The 26248-nt window shown below is 41.2% G+C and overlaps 1 protein-coding gene across 5 annotated transcripts in view; it reads right to left on the bottom strand.

Moving 5' to 3' along the window:
• Med12l (mediator complex subunit 12L) overlaps positions 1-26248 on the bottom strand; it is a 301677-nt gene that overhangs the window by 191680 nt on the left and 83749 nt on the right. For all 5 annotated transcript variants that reach the window (XM_059265389.1, XM_059265393.1, XM_059265391.1 and 2 more), the window contains 4 exons: positions 14364-14495; positions 11201-11327; positions 5994-6208; positions 3891-4067 (listed from right to left, as the gene is read on the bottom strand). In XM_059265389.1, the coding sequence (XP_059121372.1) occupies positions 3891-4067; positions 5994-6208; positions 11201-11327; positions 14364-14495 (651 nt within the window). The remainder of the gene's footprint in view (positions 1-3890; positions 4068-5993; positions 6209-11200; positions 11328-14363; positions 14496-26248) is intronic.

Below are 26248 nucleotides of genomic sequence, written 5' to 3'. Positions count from 1 at the left end.
CAGCCAATCAGAAAGAATCTGCAGTACAAAGTACAAGTCACTCCAGCTCTGACCAGATCCTCTCCACTCTCCACTGCCAGTACATACACAGGTGAGGCATGGCATTAAATAAACTTACTAAGAAAATCGGAAAAGTACTCATGAGCATATACAAAGTTTGCATTTGTGTTTTGGTTTAGTACCCTCCCTCTTCTTTTTCTCCTCCTCCTCCTCCTCCTCCTCCTCCTCCTCCTCCTCCATCATCTTATTTATTTTTGAGACAGGATACCCTACAGCTCACTGCAGCCTTGAGCTCACTATGTAGCCGCAAATAATCTTAAACTCCTGATCTTCCTTCCTCTACCTCCCAAATTCTAGAATTATAGACATGTGCTACTAAAAGCAGCTCTTCTATGTATATTCTTAACATTACAAAAATCCATATAAAATAGTTACTAATGGGCTAGAGAGACAGTTCAGTAGTTAAAAGTACTTGCTACTCTTGCAGAGGGCCCAGGTTCAGTCCCCAGCACCCCATATAGGAGGCTCACAACTGCGTGTAACTCCACATGCAGAAGAAGGGATCCAAAACCCTCTTCTCCGCTCCTCTGGCACCAGGTATGCTGATGGTACACATACATACATGCAGGCACTCACACGTATGCACATTAAATAAATAAATCTACAGAGGAAGAAAGGAGAGAGGGGAAGGAAGGAGGGAGGGAGGGAGGAAAAAAGAAAGGAAGGAAGGAGGGAGGGAGGTAAGAAGGGAGGGAGGTAAGGAAGAGAGAGGTAGAGGAAGGGAGGGAAGGAGGGAGGGAGGGAGGGAGGGAGGCAGGGAGGGAGGGAGGGAAAATGAATGTGCTCCTGGACACCAAGAATATAAGTTAAATTGCAATGTTATTTTTTTTACTTGAAGAATTAGTTTCAAAGTCCTGTGTATAAGTTCACAAATATGTTCCTAGCCTGAAGAAAATAATTTAAAAAGCACCAATTTTTCTATATTTTAAAAAGAAACTTCTAACAGTAGCTTCTAGAAAACGTCAATGACAGGAACTCCAACACACCCTGTCAATTCTTGCCAGATTACAGCGAGGTAGAATGCATACACAATAAAACCTGTACTTATCAGTTGCCTAAACAACATTTTTTTTCCTGGTAAAAAAGCAGATCAAAACAGCCATGAAAAAGTATATGCAGAACTATTTTTAAATCTTTATTTAAGGACCCTTCATCCTCTCTCCTTGGTCTCTAGTTTCTAAGATAACAAAGTTAGCAAAAGACCAAAACATATTCTTATGTTCTCTTCTCATGCACAACAGGTAGTCATATTTCTCCTAATCAGAAAAGAAAAAGACTATCAATATAAGATCAATATTTTATTAGCCTATCTTTTTCCTTTGATTTATTCTCAATTATAGTCATTATAAAAGGGGGGCCTTAAATAAGTCAGTAGTGGAAAGCTGTGCTTGGTAGGGTATTTTGGTCAACTTGACACAAAGTGGATTCATTTTAGAAGAGGAAAGAGAGACAACATTTCCATCAGATTGGCTGTAGGCAAGTCTATAGGCATTTTCTTGATGAATGATTAATGTGGAAAGGGCAAACCTACTCTGAGCAGTGCCACCCTGGGCAGGTGGTCCTAAATGGTATATGAAAGCTGGCTGAGCAAACCAGAAGAAACAAGCCAGTAGCAAGGATTCTTCCATGGCCTCTTCTTTAGTTCCTAGCTTGAATTCCTGCCCTGACTTCCTCCTTCATGATAAGATTGTAATCTGTAAGATGAAACAGACCCTTCTCCAAGTTGCTTTTGGTGGTGATGTTTATCACTGCAACAAAAGGAACTAGAACAAAAGCTAACTAAAAACTAGATCCAAAGGTGGTTTATTGGTTAAGGACGCTCGCTTCCTGTGCAACCATGAGGTGCTAAGTTTAGATCCCAGAATCCATTATAAAAAGCCAGGAATTGCTATTCACTCCTGTACCCCAGCATTGTAGGGAGCAGAGACAGGAAGATCCCTGGAGAGCTCACTGGCCACCAGCCTTCTTCTAGCTACAGTAAGAAACCTGTGTCAAAGGGACAGGCAGAAAATGGTAGAGTAGGACGCATTGCTCTGGCCCCCATGAATGTGTGCACAGGTGCACACACTTGCATACAAACACACACAGAGACAGACACCACAATATACACCATACATGCCTGCATAAGCACATGTAAAAATTGATAAAAATTAAAATTAGAACCTACAACAACTGTCAAGGGACATCATCAAGCAGCACTTTCCTCGAAGGAGGTAGACAAGGTCATGTGAACACAACAAAGAAGCTGATTTCGGTACCTGCTCAGGTCTCAGAAGCACAGAGCATACAGACCTGCAAATGCTGCTTATACAGGCCAGTGCAGCACGTGTAACTCTCAACTACTTCCCGCACTTCACTGTATCATTTTACACTTTTGTTTGGAGACACTCTATGTAACAGTCCTGGCTGTCCCGGAACTCACTCTGTAGACCAGGGTGGCCTTAAACTCATAGAGATCCACCTGCCTTTGCCTCCCAAGTGCTGAGATTAAAGGCATGGGCCACCACTGCCAAGTTTACACTTAATATTTTAAAACAAACCCAAGGCATGATACTTCCACCATGAATGTGTCAGAAACATCTGTAATATGTAAGGCCAATCTCTCTGGTACCACAAATGAACTGCCAGATTACTCTGCTGTATTGAAAATTGGTGCCGGGCGGTGATGGCACACGCCTTTAATCCCAGCACTCGGGAGGCAGAGGCAGGCGGATCTCTGTGAGTTCGAGGCCAGCCTGGGCTACCAAGTGAGTTCCAGGAAAGGCGCAAAGCTACACAGAGAAACCCTGTCCCGAAAAAACCAAAAAACAAAAAGAAAATTGGTGATACAAAGAGCCACAGAAAATTATTGGTAATATTCTGAGGTGAACAAGAAAGAATTTTGTAAAGTTTTAACATAGTACAAGGACACAAACTAAAAGGGCGTTTTAACTGACATAAGACCAAAAATATCGGCTTAGTGAGTTTGAGTCATTTTGGAAGATGTTCCAACATATCAACTATATTTAGCTTTAACAAAATCCTCAGCTTACTGTTCAAAACTTCTAAGTGTCCAAACATGCCATGCAGGAAACAGCTTACCAAATAATTTAAAATGTCTCAGCTTTTAGCCTAATGTTCATTACTAACATCAAAAATACTCTGGTTTCTCTTTGGGATAAACACTTCATTATTTAAGACTTCAACACTAAGTCCCCTGTCAGGCTCTCCTCAAGCACTATCCAAGCTTTAACTCCACCAGGTCCACAGCCAAGCCCACGCCATCCGCAACCTCTGTCATCAAGTCAGAACGAACTTCTCAGTGATAATGGTCCTTCTCTCCAATATTCACTTTGAGAATGGAAGGGACCCAGGAATGTCAAAAGCTTGCCTTTAGTGGGCACAGGTTTTTACCACCCAATTGCTTCACTGGCCCCAAAATTCTTACTCGTCCGTAAAATGCCAAAAGTACCAACAGTCAAACAATACAGGTTTAAAAAAAAAAAAAAAAACTAATCAGCAAACGACTTTCAAATTAAAGTAGGAAACATATTTAGTCATTATTTGCAATGACTCAAATCCTTTTAATAATACAGGGAATTCTATTAAAGGATATTAATACAGGAAATTCAATTAAATCTAGTTAGTCACTAATAGTCACACCACAACATCCAAGCTATATATGTACACAGGCCATATGATCCAAATTATAGCCATCAAAGCAACAAATGCAAATTTTCACCTGACATCATTATGTGTAAGCAGATGAGCGGGTGAATAATCTGACATCCAATCACCAATGACCATATAAGGAAATCATCACGGTACACACTGATGGAAGCGTGACTTACCAGAGGTATAGGAAAGTGGGTCGCGTACTGCAGATGACGGAGGAGGTCATAATTTGATGGAAAAATTAATTCCCGTGGTTTTTCTCTCTTTAGCAATTTCTCACCATTAAGTGACATTCTTCTGCTCAGGGAAGGGTTGGCATTCTCACAGGATTCTCCAGGCATGGGAGAAAAAATCTATGTCATGTAAAACAAATATTAGACATCATTAATGAAGAGAGCAAAACCAAGCACTGTACCACATACCAGAACTTCAAACACAAGATGCTCACAGAAACTTTATTAATTTCCACAAAAGTAAATCACACACAAAAAAAAAATCTGTCAGTATCACTGCCCCCCACCTTAAGAAAATGGGTAAATGAAAAACACACATGGGTGGGGAGGGAGGGTGGGAGGTGGCCTAACCAATAAGAGGACTGGCCATGTAAGCAAACTTAAAAATGTTATCCGCAAAGGGTTACATTTCCTCCAAAAGCACGTGCTTAATAATACTTAATAAGATTAATCCATAGACAAATGTTTTAAAACGTACAACCAAACAACGATTTTATAAAATAGTTAGCAAGATTCATGAAAAACACATTATACTGAGAGACAGTAGAAAAAATGAATTAACCCATAATGCTATTCTTTAGAAACTCGGTGCATAGATTCTCATAATAAAACTACAGCCCCATACTCCTCGGAGAGAATGATCCCCAAACAAAAGTGTCCAAGCCAGTCAGTCAGTTTTGTGTATTTCACAAAGGAGGCAATGCACCCCACAGCGAGGAAGGCTAGAGCAGAAACAAGTACAGGAAAACACTGTGACTCAGGGTGGGTGACATTAACATGACAAGTGTGAGTCATTCCAAGATGTGAGGCAAGAAATAAAAAGATGGAGACAAGCAGCGGGCGGTGGGGATTGGTGGGTGAACTGTCAATGAGAATCAAAGATTGAACCTACTGGAAACTCAGAACCAAAGTCACTTTTAAAGTCACTCTTGTCTACGTCATCAAAAATGTTAGTGGTTCCTGAGCCAAGGCCCATGTGCGCCATGAGACTGTGTTCCTGGTAATTGCCAGAAAAAGAAAGCCACACTGTAAATGTTGCAGTTTAAGAAATGGAAGATGAAACATGACAGTAAATTTTTCAACATCCTATCTATCACTCTCTCTGTCTATTGCTCTAAAAGAAGTTAAAGGAAACTTGAAGATATGCCTTGCGTTTAAGAGTCCCATTCTCTCCCCTTGGGAAGACAAAGCTTTAACTCCCGTGGTGTTTTAAAGGAAAAGCACAGAGCTTCATAACTTAAAACAAACAGGCCACAATTTCTTTCACTGGACTATTTCCAATTTAAAAAAAAGAGAGAGAGAGAGAGATACTCAGAGACCTAAGAATAGAATGAGATGCTTTAAAAAAACAAACAAATATAGCCACAACTTTAAAGATATCCTAAGAGTATCAGGTAAATTCACAATAAATAACTGAAACAAAGCTATATTTTGAGCACTATCAGAGTCTCATCATTTTCCACTGTTTCTTACTGTCACCTAAATCAATTTATCTCAAAATTTTAAATTCTGGGACAATGTCTACAATGTCGGAATCTGACAGAAAGGCATACAGTCACACCCCCAGTATAAATTGCTGCAAAGAACAATTCTACCCTGTTTTAGAAAGAGATTAAATTTTTCAAAGAAAGTCTGTGCTATTACAAACAAGGGATTCCCCCTTTATATGGAGAAGAGTGGTATATGGAGATGCTTCTTAGAAGGACAGCCAAAGGAGTGTGATATTAAAACAAGTTAACCTGTAAGGAACAAAACTCCAAGAAAATTCCAGGCTACACACATCTAAAACTAAAAGCATATCACTTTAATCTTATGAAAAAAAAAAATTGTGGTCAGTCATATCTTTTCATTAAGTATACAACACAGAAAATTCTAGGAGATATATATTCCAAATATCTTTTGTGATCAGAGGGGAAATAAACTTTGTAGAGAGAAAGTAACTAAAATCCAATTGCCTCTCCATCACCGAACTGCCTATCTGAAACTGACTCCCCCCAGAGGAGTTTACTTTGGGCTGTGGTATGGACATCACTCCCAGGGGCATACCTCCATCTTCATATCGTGGTCCTTAGAATAGTGTTCATCTGCATTCTCTCCCGCTGGCGACCGCAGCCCAGCAGAGGCAGTGACTGACAAGTCTCCTCTGGAGATGAGGGTGCACATGTATGCATCATGAGAGAAGACGTCATGGCGAATAAACTCACAGAAGAGCAGCACCAAGTTCACAAATTCCACCTTCTCGCATTCACTGTTTGGGTCCGCTAGGTGAGAAACAAATTCAATCAAAGTCTTTGACCCGGCAAAAAAAGAAAAAGGGAAAAGGAGAAAGAAAAAAATTCAAGGTTTCAGAACATTTTCACCATCTTTTATACTTTCATATTTGGTGTTTCTTTAGAAAAGTACAAGAGACGGCAGGGGTGGTAGGGACAGGAAGGGTAGTGGATGTGCGTGCGGGGTGGTTTTATGTCAACTTAACACAAGCAAGGGTCACCAGAAAGGAAGGGGCCTCACTTGAGGAAATGCCTCCATAGGATCCAGCTGTAAGAAACTGAAAACAACCTAAACCTAAGGATGGATAAAGAAAATGGGGTACATTTGCACAGTGGAGTATTACTTGGCTGTTAAAAAAAAATGACATCATGAAATTGGCAGGCAAATAGGTGGAATTAGAAAAAAATCAACCTGAGTGAGGCAACCCAGACCCAGAAAGGCAAACATACTCACTCATTAGTGAATATCATCTGTTAAGTAAAGTATAACCATGCTACAATCCACAGACCCACACAGGCTAAGTAACAAGGGGGGTTCAGGGGGGACACATGGATCTCCCTGGGAAGGGGAAATAGAAGAGATTTTTGTGGGTGGACTGGGGGGGTGGGAACAAGAGGGATCAGATGGGGAGAAGAGGGAGGGAGTACTGGGAAAGACAACTGGGGGTTGGGGGCCATGTAGAAACCTAGTACAGTGGAATATTCCCTGGAATCTATGAGAGTGACCCTAGTGAAGTCTCCTAGTAACAGTGGTGGTGTTGTTAGTATTTGCTCTTTTAGGGGACATGCCACCCAGCTCCCAATAAATCACACAGAGAGGCTTATTCTTAATTATAAATGCTCAGCCTTAGCTTGGCTTGTTTCTAGTCAGCTTTCCTTAACTTAATTTATCCCATCTATCTTTTGCCTCTGGGCTTTTCCTGCTCTCTGTTTTTGTATACCTTTCTTTCTTACTCCATTGCTGTTTGTGTAGTCCTCCTCCTTCTCTAACTACTACTTTTTCTCCCACATTTCTCCTTCTATATATTCTGTCTGCCTGCCAGCCCTGCCTATTCTTTCACCTGCCTTGCTATTGGCCATTCAGTTCTTTATGAGACCATCAGGTGTTTTAGATAGGCACAGTAACATAGCTTCACAGAGTTAAAGAAATGTAACATAAACAAAAGTAACACACCTTAAAATAATATTCTACAACAAATGGGGAATAATGGAGCCCAAACTGGCCATCTTCTATAACCAGGCAAGGCTCCCAGCAATGGGATTGGGACATCAAACCAGCCACAAAACCTTTGACCTATAATCTCTACCCTCCCTGCAAGATGTGCTGGGGTAATGGTGGTGCAGAACTTGTGGAAGTGGCCAACCAATGACTGGTCCAAACTGAGGCCCATGTCACAAGAGGGAGCCCATGCCTGGCACTGCCTGGATGGCCAGAAACCCGAGGCTGAACAGCCCAGAGACCCAGGATAGGAACAAACATGACTGGCCCAAAACAAAACAAACAAACAAAATGACATTATTCCTAGTGATAACCTCCTATACTCACAGATCAAAGCCTATCCCAACTGTCATCAGAAAGGCATCATCCAGCAACTGATGGGAGCAGATGCAGAGATCTACAGCCAAATACTAGGCAGAGCCAGGGGAACCCATAGTAGAGGGGGAGGAAGGACTGTAGGAGCCAGAGGAGTTGAAGATACCATGAGACCACAGCCCACAAAATCAACTAAGCAGGGCTCATAGGGGCTCACAGAGACTTGGAGCAGCAATCACAAACCCTGTATAAGGTCTGAGCTAGGTCCTCTGCACATACGCTACAGTTGTGTAGCTTCATGTTCTCGTTGGACTCCTAACAGTGGGAGCAGTGGGTGTCTCTGACTCTTTTGCCTGTGCTTGGGATGCTTTTCCTCCTACTGGGTTGCCTCCTCCAGCCTTGAAATGAGGGTGTGTTCCTAGTCTTGTTGTAATTTGTTATGACACATTCTGTTGCTATCCCCAGGAGGCCTGCTATTTTGTCAAGGAAAAAGGAGGAGGAGTGGATCTTGGGTAGAGAGGAAGTGGAGGGGGGGACTGGGAGGAGTGGAGGGAATGGAAACTGAGGTTGGGATGTAATGTATAAGAGAAGAATAAAAAAAATTAAAAATCCAGCTGTAAGGCATTAGTGGTCAATGGGGGAGGGCCCAGCCCATTGTGGGTGGGGCTATCCCTGGGCTGGTGGTCCTGGGTTCTATAAGAAAGCAGGCTGAGCAAGCCATGAAGATCAAACCACTAAGCAGCACTCTTCCATGGCCTCAGCATCAGTTCCTGCCTCCAGCTTCCTGTCCTGTTTGAGTTCTTGCCCTGACTTCCTTTGATGATGAACAGTGATATGGAAGTGTAAGCTGAATAAATCCTTTCCTCCTCAACTTACTTTGTGGTCATGTTGTTTTGTTACAACAATAGAAACCCTTGCTAAGACAATGAGTGCAACCAGAATTCATTATATACATGTATAAAAGTGTCAAAGAAAAAATTAGTAAGTTCTATTTTTTTTAAGTTTTATTCAAACATTTACTGAAGCACAAACATTTGTAAAGCACTGATAGGCAGGTGAGTTTCTTTGTAGGAATGTGTGTTCACGTGCCCCAAGTTATTTGTGTGCTAGTGCCCTCAGAGGTAAGAAGAGGGTGTAGAATGCCCTGGAGCTGGAGTTGCAGATGGCTGCCAGCTTCCCTTAAAGAGTGGTGGTAACTGAGCCTGGATCCTCTTTAGAACAGTGAGTGCCTTCTCTCTAGGCCTGATAGGCAGGTTTTTATTGCGCAGTTATAACTGAAAAATGTGGACCCTGTTTGCTAAGCACAATTTCAAGTTTAATGAAACTGATTCCTGAAAAATAAATGACCGTGTATTTCATAATGCAAGCCAACGATTGCTAAAACAGTTTGTGACTATCTTCACATACATTAAGAGGGCTGCACCTTTGGGGTAGATATGTGCACTATTTCAAGTAAGACTTAATAACAGTTTACATGCTAAGGAGGCAGGGGTGGGAGGGGCGTCCTATTATGTCTGATCTTGACTATAAACTAGATAAGCTTTAGCATCATTATAGAAAAAATGCTCTGTGCATGTCTGTGGGGGAGTTTCCAGATTGTGATGAAGTGGGAAGCCCCTAAATGTGGGTAGCACCATTGCATTTGGCTAAGACCTTGAACTGAATAGAAAGAAAGTGAGGTAACCACCATCAAGCTTTGCCCTCTGGCTCCTGAGTGTGGGTGCAGGATGACCAGCCACCTCAAGCACCTGGACTTCCCCACCATGATGGACTGTGCCCTCCAGTGAAAAATAATCCTTTTTTCACCACAGTCTAAAAAGCTTTATATCATACCTTTTGGATAAGCTTAGAAAACTGTATGGCTAAATCTGCAAAGCCAAATTCCTGGCACCATCATTTTCAGAAACACCAAACAAACAAAACAAACAAACAAACAAAAAAAAAACCTCATTCAAAAGCCTCTGTGCTCTGTTCCCTGAATGTCATACTAAGTGTCTCCTCTCACACTCAGTGACAAGCAGCCTCTTCTCAGGGAAACTGAACGGGTCTCTCAGATAGAAAATGTGACCCAGAAGAGGCAGAGGATAGAAGACATTCTCCCCAAAGACAATTGAAACGGGTGGAGGCAGAAAATTTGGAACAAATGTGCACCTCCCATATGACCCATGATAATTTATAGCTGCCAACTCTTGTGCCTGGCTTTCTGCTATCAGGGTATCATCTACCCTCTCATCTTCCTGTTTCTTACATTCAAACCATCTGGACAGCCCCAATACTTGCTTTCCCCAAGGCCAGTGGTTCTCAACCTGTGGTTCAAGACCCCGTTGGGAGGTCACATATCAGATATCCTGCATATATGATATTTACATTATTATTTATAGTAGTAGAAAATTACAGTTATGAAGTAGCAACAAAATAATTTTATGGTTGGGGGTCACCATATGAGGAACTGTAGTAAAGGGTCACAGCATTGAGAACCACTGCCCAAGGCCATAAGGCCTCCAGATAATTCAAGGAAAGCCTTGCCTTCTCCCAAAGATCAGGAAAAAAAAATGGCCCCACCTCAAGACAGTCATAATAAAGTGTATTTAGTTTGTCATTTGACCTCTTTTCCACAAACGTCTCCCTTTGCTCCTGTACCTATCACTCCTCTCTCTGCCACTCTTGTATTCCTTTATACCTTCCTGAAGATCCTGTTATGTGGTGTTCTCATTCACAAATCTCGAAATAATGTTGAGCAAGCTAATCCTACTCACACAATACCTTTTCAAAAACTTTCCACCCTTAGTACCCCTACTAGGTGGTTGTTAATTCCACAAACTCTCAACTTTCCAACAACAGAGTAGGAGGACATTAGCTTAAGGTGATGGAAACGTCCCAACAAGAATGGTGAAGCCATGACCATACCCATCATCAGACAGTTCCTTGTAGGCTGCAAGGTTATGATAAAGTACTGTTGTTTTATTCTCCTCCCTTATTAAATGTAAGAGAAAATCAAAAGATTAGAAAGCAGCTCCAAAAGCAAAATATTATCTTCACAGTGCACACCTAAGTATCACAGGACCTGAATTCCTCTGTTTAGGTGAGGAGAGGGGGGGGGGAGGGAGAGAGAGAGGGAGAGAGGGAGGGAGGGAAAGAGGGAGGGAGAGAGGGAGAGGGAGGGAGAGAGGGAGAGGGAGAGGGAGAGAGACAGACTGAGACTTCACTGATTTTAAAATGACTAAACTTACCCAAAGAAAAAAATACATTACATTTTCTTAGTAAAACAGATTATACTCTGTGCAAATAACTTTAGATAAGATGCAAAGAACAGCAGGCCCACCTGATAAAGGCAGAGAGGAAGGAAGGGAGGGAGGGGAGGGGAGGGGAGGGGAGGGGAGGGGAGGGGAGGGGAGGGGAGGGGAGAAAGGAAGTCCCTCATCTAAAAGCAAAAAGCCTTCTTTACTTACACAGTGATGGAGCCTGTGTATCTAAAAATCTTAGCAAAACGTTCTGGAAAACAGGCAAACTAGATCCAGTAAGAGAGGCTGAAGAAATGGACTCTTTCTCATCTAGGACTTCTGATTCGCCACATCTCTGCAGGTTAAAAAGAAACCAGGACAGTGAGTCAGAGCGTGCGTGCAGCTATTATAGGTGGTGATTTGCCAGCCCTTACAAACATCTGAACTCTTGAACAAATGAGTGACTGAGATTTCAGCACTACCTGAAGACCGCATGTCTCAGTGGTGAAATTTCTAATAGAAAAAACCTCTCCATGACAGTTCAGCTGATTCCGAGAACACCCTGAAGAACGTGATCTATGTAAACTGCCATTTCTGCTCTGGACTGTACAGTAAACTCTGCATGTTAACAGTGCCCCCAGTGAAAATATAAGAGAGTACAATTGAAATATTCCCTACTCCTATGCAAAACTGCTGGACACAGTTTAAGTTCATGTCTAATCATGTTTTTCCTGGACTCTCTGACACAGTTATGACACATTACTCTGTGATGTGTTTCTGTCAGGAAGATGCATCTAGAATATGTGTTAGGAGGTGTCACTGAAGAAGCCAACAATTCTTAAGTTCATGTCTAATCATGTTTTTCCTGGACTCTCTGACACAGTTATGACACATTACTCTGTGATGTGTTTCTGTCAGGAAGATGCATCTAGAATATGTGTTAGGAGGTGTCACTGAAGAAGCCAACAATTCTTACAAAAAACATTCTTTTGCTTATTTATGACACTTCAACAAAAACAGTCCCTAGCACTTACTCTCTGTAGCTCCTGAAACACAACTAAGAAAGTATTTTTGCATTGCTATTTACTACAGAATTTACTAAGCAGGAGATTGAACTATTTAGAAGTAATCAGAATCATCATTTCTGTTCTTTTTGATATTTCTTTGACCTTTCCTATTTTGATCCTTTAGTCTTTAATTGGGTTATTAAAAATATTATATTAAAATACTAGTTATTCAGTCTATCCTCTATTTTCAAAGGTCAACTGTTAAAGACTCCAATAATAATAGAAATCAATTATCTTAGCCATCTCTAAGAAATGCATATTTAGACATATATACATGTTTGGTTTACATCAACTTTGAAACTGTTGAGTAAGCTCTCTGTGAACCTCTTCAGAATGATACACATGTGTATACATATGTATGCATTACAAAATACAGAGAGAAGAGTAAGTGGTATAGAAAAGAATAAGAAACAACCTAGAAAGAGCCACAAATAAGTGAGAAATGAGTCTTGAGTTGGTAAGGTCCAGTTAGTCACTACAGTTAGCATAAGATAGCCTAAGGCCCAGTTAGTCACTACAGTTAGCATAGGAGAGCCTAAGGCCCAGTTAGTCACTACAGTTAGCATAGGATAGTCTGTCTATAATACACAGAAGACATCAGTGAAAGGTTCTTCCTGTTTACACTCTGTACCACGGTCATTTGTTCACACCTTAACAGTGTCTTCCAGTCCCAATGTCAACAATGTCATCTTTTGTTTTTGATGACCACAGCTCTGCCAACAGGACAGAAGACATCTGTCAGAGTGTTTTTCCCATTTCATTTCCCATAACTTCACAGGAAGTTACTAGCAGCCTTATGGAGAGCCAGGTGGATGTTCATCCATTCACACCACAATCTGAGAGGCCGGACGCAGAATCCTGACCAGGATGGGCAAGGCCACTGTTGTCAAGCTCACATTCTGACAGGGGAGGGCAGATATTAAACACAGGCACATCATCTACCTTCACTTGGGCTGCAATGATGAAGACAGAGCAAAACAGTGATGTGGGTAAGAGCCGCTAGGAGTGGATATAATCACATGGTGATGGCAGACTTTCCATGTTACCTAAGGATGGTCCACAGGAAGACCCTTAATGAAACGGGAGTGCTCTACAGAGAGACACCGGGCACGAAAATGTTCAGGAGCAGAATTTGCCACTCAAAAGGGACAGCCAGAGCAAAGGCCCCCAAATAAAAGTAAGTTGTATGGGGTGAGGGGATAGACAACCAAGATCAGGGCGAGAACATGGGACCCAGGGGACAATGGGTACCAGACGTTATTGGAAAGGTGGGTAGGGCAAGCAACAGGAAACTCTGTAGATCTTAGAAAGCTCTGTCCACCTTAGGAAGGGGGAACATTTACACTTCTAAAAGCCCACTCTGGGATCTGTGTAGAGGAAGGAGAACAGAGGGGAAGCAGATGGGCATGGGAGGCCAGAAGTCATCAAGGGGAGGCAGGCCAAGAGTCTCAACAGATTCAAACATTCCCTGTGGCCACTGGGCTAAAATTTACATTAAGAATGCTCACTTAACCCAGCTGTGGTGGCACACACATTTAATCCCAGCACTTTGGAGGTAGAGGAGGATAGAACTTTGAGGATGAGGCCAGACTGGTCTACAGAGCAAGTTCAAGGACAGCCAGAGCTACACAGAAACCCTGTCTAGAAAAAAAAGAAAAAAAAAGAAACAAAGGAAGAAAGAGAAAGGAAGGGAGGGAGGGAGGGAGGGAGGGAGGGAAAGGGAGGGAGGAAGGAAGGAAGGAAGGAAGGAAGGAAGGAAGGAAGGAAGGAAGGAAGGAAAGAAGGAAGGGGAAATAAATCACTTAGAAAATTCCCCTTAACAGTAGCTAATGCTGACAAATGTTGGCTGTGGTTTTCATTTTATATGTCTGGCGCTTTAATGATTCTATCCAGAACTAAATCATAATCTTAAAAATAATTCAAATTGATATCTGTGATCTCATAACCCTGTCTCTCAAAATATTTCCAAGTCTGCTAACACATTCTGTAGCTTCAAAGTGTCATAAAGCTGGTTTACACTGTATACAAGTTTACATGTGTTTATTGGTGTTTTATGAATCTCAGTGTCACAATTTTGGGTTTCTTTGTTCTTTTCAGATGTTAAATTTTAATTTTAAAAGATACAGTTCTTAATTATTCTAGAACACTAATTATTGTCAGTGTCTACTTAAATCCTACTATGAGTCTTGAGAAGATGACATAGCCCCTTCCCCCAATCCTTTCTCAAGACAAAGAAAGCTAATACAGGTAAGAGCCAAGATATCCCTCCTCAGTGCAGTACTTTAAACTACATCAGGCATAAGTAGAGAGAAAACTGGACCTACCTCTGCCTCAATCTCTGCTTGCCTTTTCTCCAAGAGTTTCGCCACAGCCATGGCCCTGTGCTTGCCAGATCGTTTGCAGCTCACGGCCCATTCACATAACAACGTCACCACAGCTTCATCATTGGGGGCAACCTAATGACCAAGAGAAATGTACCAACCATATCACAATGATGCAAGCAAAGGACGACCTCAACCTTAAAGCTTTGTCCCCAAGTTTTACCAGCAGATGCTTTCAAATCACCTTAACTTAAATAGGAAAGGAAAACCTCAGTTAGAAAGAAAGAAATCACGCAAAATTCATCTGAATGTGCAACAATTCCAAGAGAGCCAGTATTTCCTTAAAGAAGCCTTGGCGCTCTAGTACTGAGTTTCAAACCCATGAAGGGAAACGACCACTGGACTCCAAGAGCATTGTTACAAAGTCCACATACGTCACTCCACTGTTAGGTGGGCAAAACGAGGACTATGATTTGTTTGTCGTGTATTCCTATCTGGCTTCATTATCAAATGACCAGTGAGAAACGAGGAAAAGAAACAAACCAGGGGGAGGCCGGAATGTTGATGACGTGTGTGTGGCTCATCTCACCATAAACAGCAACCATGAAGAGGGAAAGCCAAGCATCCAAAGAACCAAAACCTGAAAGCAGACCTGGTCAGCGAAATGCCCTGGCTATATGCAGAACAGTGTCAGTCCGGGGACAGACTCCAGTGACTAAGGATGAAAGGGCTTCAGGGACCCAAAGGACGTGGAACATCGCTGGTGGGGCTGAGGGGTGACAGAAGAAAGACTGGGCTTCTATGCCGTCCCTTTGCTTTACAGCATCCGTGCCACCACAGCAACATTCTAGCTCTGAGACTGTGGTATTTCTCAGGAGCATAAACATTATGCTAGACAAAGTAGATGATCACAGTATTGGCACTTAAATAGTATGCTGGACACTCTTAGCACTTCAGAATTCATGAGCTCAAGTACGGTTATGACATAGTTATGAGTTATGATATATATATATATATATATATGAACTATATACCCAGGAAGCATAATCCCACACATAAACCGAGGCTTGTGGACCCTGATACCTACGAGGATTCCAGAATAAAAATGGATGAGGAGCTGTCAACACTAGCAATCCATTCAAATCCTAAAAATCAATTTGCTCTGACAGTCCATTTGGAAAATCTTATTTCCCTTTCCTAGCAGGTATCAGTTGCAAAAAGCTTCTTGGTTAGAGGTAGGAGTTTGTGTCCATTTCCCTTTTCAGTGCTAGGAGTTTGTCTGGCTTGAACCTGGCTCAAATCTGTCCATTTGTGCATGCTGCCACTATCTCTATGAGTGCCTACGTGCATCCCTTTACACCTGGAAGACCTTGTTTCTCTGAAGTCATCCACCACCTCTGGCTCTCACAATCTTTGTCTCTTCTTCCACACAGATCCCTGAAGATGAGGGCTTTGATGAAGATACTCCATTTAGGACTGATTGCTCAAAGTCTCTCACTCTCTACACATTGTCCAGTTGTGGGTCTCTGTGTTATTACCCATTTACCACAGGAAGCTCCTCTGACTTGGGTTGAGCAATGCACTAAGGTGTGGGTACAGCCATATGTGATTGGGAGTCATTTTATTGCTTTGTTCATTTAGCAAAATAACATGGTAGGTGTTCCCCTAGGCCTGTGACCTATCCAGTCTCAGGTTCCAGGCGACTCAGTGTCAGGCAGCCACACTCCAGGCAAAGCCACACGCCCAAGCATAGGTGGCTAACACAAACCAAACTCCATATTTTAAGGATTTTTTTTTGGATGGGGGGAGGGGTCTTTTTATTTTGTGTTTTTTTAGGTTTTTGGGTTTTTTGTTTGTTTTGAATCTTACTGGTTTTATTGTTTGCTTTGATTTTCATTTCTTAGGGGTTTGCTTTTGGGATTTGGTAGGTTTTTTTGTTGCTGTTGTTGTTTGTTTGTTTGTTTTGAGAGAGAGAGACAGAGAGAGAGAGAGAGAGCGCACAGGCTCTCTGGGTAGGTAGGGAGATGAAGAGGATCTAAGAAGAGTTGGGAGAGGGGAAAATACGATCAAAATACATTGTATGAAAGCATTTTTAAAATTTAAAAAAATGTTCTAAGACTTTTATCCAATGTTTTTTAATTTCTCTACATACGTGCTGGTATTATCTTGATAGACACCTTAAAGGGAGCTCTGGTTCTCTTAATTTAAAACAAGGGATGGGCTGGAGAGATGGCTCAGTGGTCAAGAGTACTTGGTCTTATAGAGCACCTGGGTTCAATTTCCAGTATCTCCATGGTAGTTCACAACCATCCACAACTACAGTTCCATGGGATCCGACCCCCTCCCCTGACCAATATGGGAATCAGCATCCATATGGCGCATAGACATATATGCTGGCAAAATATTCATACACATAAAAATAAATAAGTAAATCTTTTACATTTTAAAAAATAAAACAAGGGAAATAACTCAAGTAAAATAAATTTTGATCATGGCATTTAAATTTTAGAAAGCACTGGGAAGATTTTTCTGGCTGAAATCAATGTAATGCAAAAGCAGGGCAAGTTAAGGTCAAGTCAATTCCTGAAGTACCAAGTTTGGATTCAAAATATGAAAGAAACAGTTGCACTAATAGAAAACTGATAGCAGCATTTTTAATCCAATCAGGAAAGTGCATTATGTTCACATTTTTAGGTACTTCCTTTACATCTTCAAGATCACATAAACACATACTTACAATAAAATCCAAGTACTTTACTTCTGGCAGCCTCAGGCCTGACAGTTCAACTTCCTTTAGCTGTTGTCCTCACCATACATGATTTTACATCTAACTGAGGTATGTTACAGTACATAGCGCACCCTGGGTGTGTTCCGTAACATCTCAACTAGGTAAGAATCATTCAGCTCTACTGAATGAACTACAACAGTGGAGTCACAAAACTACATTCCCTCCTCAGCAAGCAGCAGCTTTACAAGCCACCACCATCTCTTGGGAATGAATACATCTATGAACAAAGACTCAGTGTAGATGTAGGGAACGCCCCTCCCCCATGTGCTCACATGTCTGAATTCTTGGTCCCCAGTTGGTAGAACTGTTTGGGAAGGATTGAGGGCGTGGCCCTGTTGTTGGAGTATGTCACTGGAGGTGGGCTTTGAGGTTCCATAAGCCTATGCTATTCCTAGTTAGCTCTTTCTCTCAATTAGCATTATGGTTGTGTCTCAAGTCGTAAGCTCTCAGCAACTGCTCCAATACCAAATTTGCCTGTCTGCTGCCACACTCCTCACTATAATGTTCATGGACTCACCATCTGAAACTACAGGCCCCAATAAACTTTTCTGTAAGTTTCCTTGGTTGTGGTGTCTTCTTACAGCAACAGAAAAGCAACTAAGCCAAGAGACAACACTCTGAAGCACAGTGAACAATGTACACAAACAATACACAAAAGACTTGGAAGACAGGGAGAAGGCAAGCCCAGTGCCAGTGCCTGCAGTGTGTGTGCAAAAGGTTAGATGCTATGAAAGGAAGAAGTCATCCTCTAGAGATGAGAAGGCAACGTTAGTAAGAAGCTGAGCCCAGAGGAAAGCAGAGCTCAGTGAGGGAGCAGTCCTGGAAAGGTTCAGTGTAGGACATGACTAAGAAATGTATATTTTGATAGTCTCAATGTTCATAGTGTTTTTATCTAGATGGAAGAATTACAGTTTCATTTTATACTTTTATAGTACAAAAGTATTCTTTCTATTTGAAAAAAAAAAAGAATGAAACTGAGCCATGAAGGAAAATTACAGGCTTTCTGATAAGGAATAATAAATGTAACAGACAGAAAAGCCCTATCCAAATACAACAAAAATCAAAATCTCTACTACAAACTTTGGGTATAACCCTACTCTCATGGCTACTGTGTACCAGACACTATATTCTGCCCTATTTATGTGTGATCTCATTTCAGAAGCCTGAAAATAGTTATTGTTCAAGCTACGATGAAAAATAAAGGCCAAAATCCATTGCTTAGCCCAGAACTACTCCAAACTACCAAACTCTCAATCACCCATGACTGGCCACAAGGTATCCCCATCTCTACTTGCTACCTACAAGCAGCTGGTATCAACTGAAGCACATTCCAGATCATGAAGAAACAAATCCTTCATTAAAAACCAAGTTCATTCTGTGTTAATGGAAAAACAAACAAACAAAACTATGCCACTATTCAGGCCAGAATCCTGGGTTTCGTCTTGTTCTAAAACCTACATGCCAACTATAAAGGAGTACCTTATGCATGCCTTGGCCACCCCAGCCTCCTGCAGCACTGCTGGTTGTCCCTGTAGTTCTCCAGAGCTCCAAAGAGCTGACTTCCTCTCTATAATCAGGCTCAGTGATCCATGCTGACCAGAAAGAATGGATTAGGTTGTTCTACAACCAAATTCCTAAAGATCTATTGTTATAGCATCAACCAAAAATTCATTCAAAGTAGTTTTACACAAGTACATAAAAGGTAGAAAATGTAGTTATTCAGATAACTACCAGGGGCAGCACACTGGTGTTTGAATAGTAAATGTAAGAAACCTACAGTAGAAGTTTTAAAACTGGAAAATTTCCTTAACAACATACTTTGTAAATAGTGCCCTGCAGGATGATGTTATCAAGTACAATTCCAGCTTAGGTTATAAAGAACCTTTTTCAAAACTAATGTGTTTTATATAAGGGTTAGAAAAAGGTGTTATGAAGCAAGTGGACCCTGCATTTCAACTGTTTGTTTATTCATTTAATATTTATTGAACGAATTTTCATTGTGAAGTCCTCTTCTAAGCACTGAATATAAAAGCATTCTCACATTTTAGTTTGGAGGAAGAGAGATCAGTAATATTCTTTTGGATATTATTTCTATTATATCCACACAATCTTTAAAATGTTCATACAACTTGTTTCAATAATTCAGTCTCTGGGAATAGAGATATGGAAAAAAAATCTTAAATGCTAACAGAAATGTGTGCTCCGGGCATCAGTGGGGTATGCTACCAAACTGATGCTCCTACTGCTCCCTGTCTCAAGCACTGGCAGTGACTTGGGTAATGAAATAAATCAAAGAAAAGTGGGATGGCTTCACATGCAGACAATAGTGCAGACAGAAAGTTCATGGTCAAACCATCTGTCTTCAATAAAGGAACTACAGGAATGTTTAGGGATGGGGTTTGTCTTTGGAGGCAGCAATGGTTGGATTTTCACACTGGTATAATTCTAAACTTTTACAGCATTCACTGCTTAGCTTTTAAATACACACAAGCAAATGGGGCACACAAAAATGGTGGGGAGGGAGCACAAACTCAACTATAGCACATACAGATAAGGGCAGGGGAAGGTGTGCCAAATGATGGGGTCAAGCCCTGGCACAAATTACAACATGTAATCAGAACAATATATATATGATTTAATTCCCAGCCAGGTGAGCATATACCACATGCCTTAAATCCCAGGACTCAGGAGAAAGAGATAGGCAAATCTGTTTGAGTTCTAAGCCAGCCTGGTCTATGTAGTGAGTTCAGTCCAGCCAGAGCTACATAGTAATACCCTGTTCTCAAAAACAAAAACATCAAGAGCATGAGGAAGAGGAGGAAGAGGGGGAGGGGGGAAGAAGAGGAGGAAGAGGAGGAGGAGGAGGAGGAGGAGGAGGAGGAGGAGGAGAAGTGTTTATTTCTGGCCAAAATAGAGAATGTTTATGAATGGGGCTAAGAGGCTCTTACTGTTTTATATGCCTAAATTCTACTCCAACTCTAAAGTAGCTGTTGCTATTCTCATTTTCCAGATAATTAGGAAGCATGTACATGCTGTACCATGTTGCTGCTTACCTCTACAAGAAAGCAGATCTAGGGAATCTGCAGAGCAGCCAACCACTACAGTCTCTGGACTAGCCCCAGCTTCTGCTTCTAACCTGACTGACATGCAGGAGTCAAAGAATGGACCACTGAGGCCTTTGACCACAGGAGATGGATGACAAGGAATGGACCACAGTGTATTGTACAGCGAAGGTTCAACAGATGTTTTTAAATCAAGGGGTAAAGCAACACACTGTATTATTACATGGAACCAAAAGAAAAACACTGATAACATGAAAATGTCTGCTTAATCCAACAGTTGACTGAGTACAAAACACTAGAAGGGTTCCTGTTCCTTGCTCACTGAGTCAAGGATGAGGCCCTCAACACTAGCACTTAGCGCCACTGGCATTTCCCAATTACACTACTCTGGTAGAGATGGGGAAGAGATGAATAGAAAGAAAAAGAAATAAATATTTGAAAGAATATGAACATTACTGAAGTCTACATAAACTATTTAACTTCCAAATCAGAATTAATTGGAAAACTATTAAAACCAATCAAGAGCTTGGTATCATAAACAGAACAAATGTATAATATGCAAAAAGGAATTGGTAACATTAAGCAGTAAAAGAAAATTTTAAAGCCATTGCAGAATATCACAGGACATAATCCCAATTATTTCATCCTCCACCTTGTCATAGTTAACTATCAATATACACATAAATGCCTAAGAAATCACCCAAAGACATGACTCAAGGTAACAGTAGTTATTACTGGTATTATACTGAGATAGAAATAATGTGTGTTTCTGTGTGCTACAGCATGTTCTTGTCCAATGCTTTAATAATAATCCCATGATTTTTATAGTTAAGCTGAAGCTCAAGTTTAACTTGTCAAATGTCTAAAAGTTACCAGGCTACACAATTGACTATCAGACCCTAGCCATGTGATTCCAGAGTTAACTCCTAAGTCTGCCAGGCAGAAGAGTACGGCCACAGGACAAAGTTGGTGGCTAAAAGAAACTGAAGATAGACAACGCATCCATGTACAGTAAATGTAGCAATCACAAGAAATAATTTCTCTAATGGGAAGAAACAAAATCCAAATCTCATAAAGGTCCTCCACATAACAACACTACGAATCTGGCCTGGTGAATGTGGAGCACACGCCTAGTAGTAAAATTCCTGCTGTTTCAGGAACACACAATTATCTGTTACGATGCCACCATTTCCAGAATGAACACATCACATTCATGAAGAAAGTCTTCCAACATACGATGAATTTAACAGCTCTTAATCTACAAGCATCAAATTAGGCTTTGGGTATCGTTCGTTAACCTCAAGGTCTATATGGAAGTGAACTAGGGATCTTCTTTGTTTTCACAAGTAAAGGAAACAAAGTATCAATTAAATCAGATGCGGGCTTTCTGAAGAAATAAGAAGACATCTGGTGTGTTGGTTTGCCATTTAAAAATACTCAGGAATACTACCTAGATTATAAAATGCTATCATTAAAGGAAACAGAGAAATAAAAGTCAGTGACTCGTTACTGTAAGCATCAGGTAACTACAAGGACTTGAAGTCAGCTACAAAAGAAAGCTCTCAATAGTTCTTTACTCCCAGACTAAAAGGACGTGCTTGTAAATGAAATCAACCACTTAATACCAAAAAATGGCCACATGTGAAAATATTATTTGTAGAACAGCACCAATAAACCATACAGACTACCATACAAATGAGTGGCAAGAGCCAAGAGTGGCCTGCAAGCTGAGACACATTATGGGGCACTGAGTGAACGTCCAGTTATGTCAGCCAGGGATGGTCTAATTGCTCAGACATAAGCCTCTGCACAGGGTCACATTTCTAAGCATTTTTAAACATAAGAATAATCATATAAGGTAATAAAGTACAGACTGTTTCTGGGGTTAGAGGAGGGCCCAAGGGCTATGAGGAAAAAACAGGAAACAGCCATACCAGCTGGTCATACCCATGTATGTACATTAGAGTGTTGGTCAGCCCCCCTGTAGAAATGTGCTGCCTGATCACATTCTGCAGCCTCCTTCCTCCCCCCTCTTTTCTCATCCTAGATGCTAAAAACAGTTTAAAGATCCCAATAAAGAAATGCATTATATAGCCATGTATGGAAGACACAATGTCAGAAGTGTATAAAAGATCCAACTCTGTAACATTTGGGAGCTCTAGCTTGCTGACAGTCATCTGCTGGACAACTGTCAACAGAGTGAGAGGCCTTATGGTCACATTTCTTGGGACACGAAATCTGACTACATCTCAGCCAAAAAAGACCTTTGGATTTCTTATACAACACGCACGGCATTTATTATATCTATGAACTTTTCCATAAGTACATTTTCCAGAGATATTTAGATGCCTGTTTTGTTGTTTGTTGTTGTTTTTCCTGAGGGATAAAGAGATAGAGCAAATTTTCCTAATCTTACACTCTCTGGATCAATGTTGACAATCTTTAGATTTTGCAATATCCCAGAAACTAAAGGTCTGGAGTAGAAGAGCGCCATTTTGTTTATAAGTGCAGAAGATGAAGGCTGCACATCTGTGGACTCTGACAAGAAATGATGCAAAAATGAAAACCAAATTAAGACAACCCTTTGGAACATCAGAATCAACTAGTCATTTACTGCACTGTGACGAATATAAATTTTTCTATCTTTCGGTTAAATTATCATTTAAATAATGCAAATGGAGAAAACAGAGTCCCAGGAAACAGAATCACTGAAGTCACGTGGCAAGAATTATAACTGAAAAATAAATCCTTCCCAAAGATCTTGAAAAGTGCTTATCTCCCATATTTAAAATAATTGATACACTATACTTAGCTTCCCAAATCACTGTATGGTATTATTAGTATTAGTATTAGTAGTATGCATGTTAAGGAAAATGAAGGTAACATGTAATTAAGAGAAATACAAATTTCTAGCATTTTTTATTTAGAGTTATTTGCTCTACTGTCTTACCAAAGCTGCCTAGTCATGAACATAACCACTGTGGTTAACTAGCACTACCATAGGAAGTGAATTCTAGTAACAAGCCATTGTATACACAAAGAAAATGATGCCAAGGGAGTTCACAAAAAAAGACAACTAGCAGCAAAACCAGATTCAAAATACACTGTAAACTGGCATAAAGTAGACGGAATAAGCAAATCCACACTGTTCAACCTCAATACTTGACTGTCCTGTGCACGGCTCTACATGGCACAGCTCTATAATCCCAGCTGTACGAAATGGTGAGACAAGACTGGATGTTCACGTCACCCCTGAGCTACAGGGCAAGCTCTCAGCCAACTCTGACAACTGTGTGAGACAGACACTGCCTCCAAGTTTAAAAGAGTAAATAGAGGGCTTGGAGATACAGTTCAGTGGTAGAACACTGAACCAGCATGTGTGAGGCCCTGAATTCAATCCTCAGTACTGCAATAATAATAGTTTACTATGCTAAAATTATCAAAGAAGCTTTGAGAAATTACAGATTACTCCTACATGTAAATGTGCCAATATCAATACACAGGAAATTATTCTAGCCATCATAAAGGTTGCCCCTCCTCCTGCCAAGATTACATCTGACACTGATCTCCTCTGCTATGTTGTTGGTGAAATGATTTCTCACAAGAACAATAAAGACTGGAATCTATCAGCTGAGTATGTGTCTCTCCTTCCACTGATGAACTGGGTGTGAGCTTGGATAACTCTTCTCTAATCACTAATTTTCTCATCTAGAAGATTTTAAAACTATATTCCGCAGGCCAAAGAAAACTTTAATGCGATGACACATGACAAAATGAAGAACCTAGTGCATAAAAAAGTATCTGCAGAACCAGCATGACAGCCATGGTGACATGTAGCTGTTAACGGTAGCACTCAGGAGCCTGAGGCAGAAGGATGACAGATTTGTAGCCAGTCCAGGCCACAGTGCAAGTTCCAGGGCAGCCTGAGCTACAAGCAAGGCTATGATGTAAAATAATTTTTACAGTATTTTTTTAAATACCTGGTGGCTAAAGAGATGGCTGCTCTTCCAAAGAACCTGAGCGTTTGACTCCCAGCACCCACACTGGCTCACCACCACCTACAACCCCAGCTCCAGAAGAACCAACTCCCTCTCTGGCCTCCCCGGGATCATACCTGTGGCATACACGCACACAGATAAATAGATAAATAAAACCTAAGGAGCCTTTGGCCAATGAGATGGATCAGTGGGTAAAGGTACTTTCCTCCAGAGCCTGACAACCTGAGTTAGATCTCGGAGCGTTACATAGTAGAAAGAGAACTGACTTCTTTGTCCTTCAATCTCCACACTAGTGCTTACTATAAAGTGCATACACCCACATGTCCGTACATACAATAAATAAAGGTGGGGGGGGATCCCAAGTTCTTTCTCTCTTTTGCTTCCAGGCCATGAGGTGATTGGCTTTGCCTGCTGTGCTCTCCTGGTATGGCATGCCTCCCTGGCACAGGGCAAAACAACAGGGCCAATCAATAATGACTGAAGCTTCTAGAACTGTGAGCCACTACTGAATTTTTCTGGAGCTTGTGGCATGGCTCAGCAGGTGAGTTCAACTACCACTAAGCCTGAAGACTTGAGTGTGATCCCCTGGCCCCACAGGGTAGAAGGAGAGAATCAACCCCTGAAAGTTAAGTGATCACCACAAGCGCACCACAGACAGACACACCATAGACAGACAGACACAAGTGATAAATGTAATTAATGCAATATAAAATTGAAAGTATGTTTCCTATTTACTAACTGTATAAATGTCTGGACACACACTGTGTTTACCCCAACTGTTAATATCAATGACACTTAACTAACTGATTTAAGAAAATGTTAATTCTGAAAGATTCATAGGACTCTCGAGTTGGAGCAGGAAATGTGACATTCTAAAGCACAACACTGGTCTTGCCATACTATGAGGAACATAGTATGAATTCAGTATACATGAACCTCAACAGGAAGCCATCCACATACACTTCCCTTGCTTTACAGGTGGGGACTCTATGCTGCTCCTGCAAAGCTCATGTGTTAACAGCCCCTTGCTGGCAGTACTATTGGATAGTGCTGGAACCTTCAGGAAGTGAGGCCTGATGGAAGAAAGTATCTTTAATAGATATTCGGACCCTGGCCCATTCCTCCCTCTCTCTCTCCTGCCTCCATCAGTGTACCACATACTCCCCTCCATGACAATTTAGCTTCACTATAGGCCCAGAAACAACAGAGGCCAGTAACCATGGAATGAAACGTCTAAAATCGTGAGCCAAAATAAATCTTTCCTCGGCTAAGTATTCTGTCACAGCAATGGAAAGCTGACTGACATACTTGATGGATATATCATTTCATTATCTTGACTGATACTTTTAGAAAGGGACTTATTTTCTTTATATTAAGCAAGAAAAACCCCAAAGGGATTAAGCATTTGCAAGAACATGATCTACTTTACAGCACTAAGCCACCTCACCCTAGACGGCTCCATCCCATCCAAGTGCTTCTTTACTGTAGATAAATACTTTACAAAAAACAAAAGGCAAAAAATCCCAACAGACCCTGGCTGAGACTTACGGATGAGTAGGCTGTACAATGGAGATTTGTGCGTGTGTCCATAAAAGCACCAAGGGGCTCAGTATAATCAATTTAACCGTACTATATTCATTTCTCCTGTGTTACCTGCCTCGATAAATTTCTGAGTCCTTCCAACAGTGGCTGCTGCTATTTAAGTACCAAGTTGCATGACAAGCACCACGAATGCCTAATGCTGCACTAATAATGGCTTCATTATTATTTTACATCATCCAGAAATGAAATGCCCCTTTACACACGTAAGCAAATTATCCATGGGTATCCTGAAAGCCTGTTGATTTCACAGCTGAGGGGTATCCTGTCACCCAGGCCCCTGCCTCCACTTGCAAGTACCTTCTTGTCTGTCTGAGTCTATACCGATTGTAAAGCAGATACACATTTCATGAAGCGGCTCCCCTCTCCTCCAAAGTGAATCCTAGAGGTGTATCCTTCTCCCCATTATTACACCAGCAGCCTTTTAGTGAGCACAAGAAC

This window comes from Peromyscus eremicus, chromosome 6, assembly GCF_949786415.1.
Source record: "Peromyscus eremicus chromosome 6, PerEre_H2_v1, whole genome shotgun sequence".
NCBI classification, from domain to species: Eukaryota; Metazoa; Chordata; class Mammalia; order Rodentia; family Cricetidae; genus Peromyscus; species Peromyscus eremicus.
This window is presented reverse-complemented; position numbering and strand designations above follow the sequence as displayed.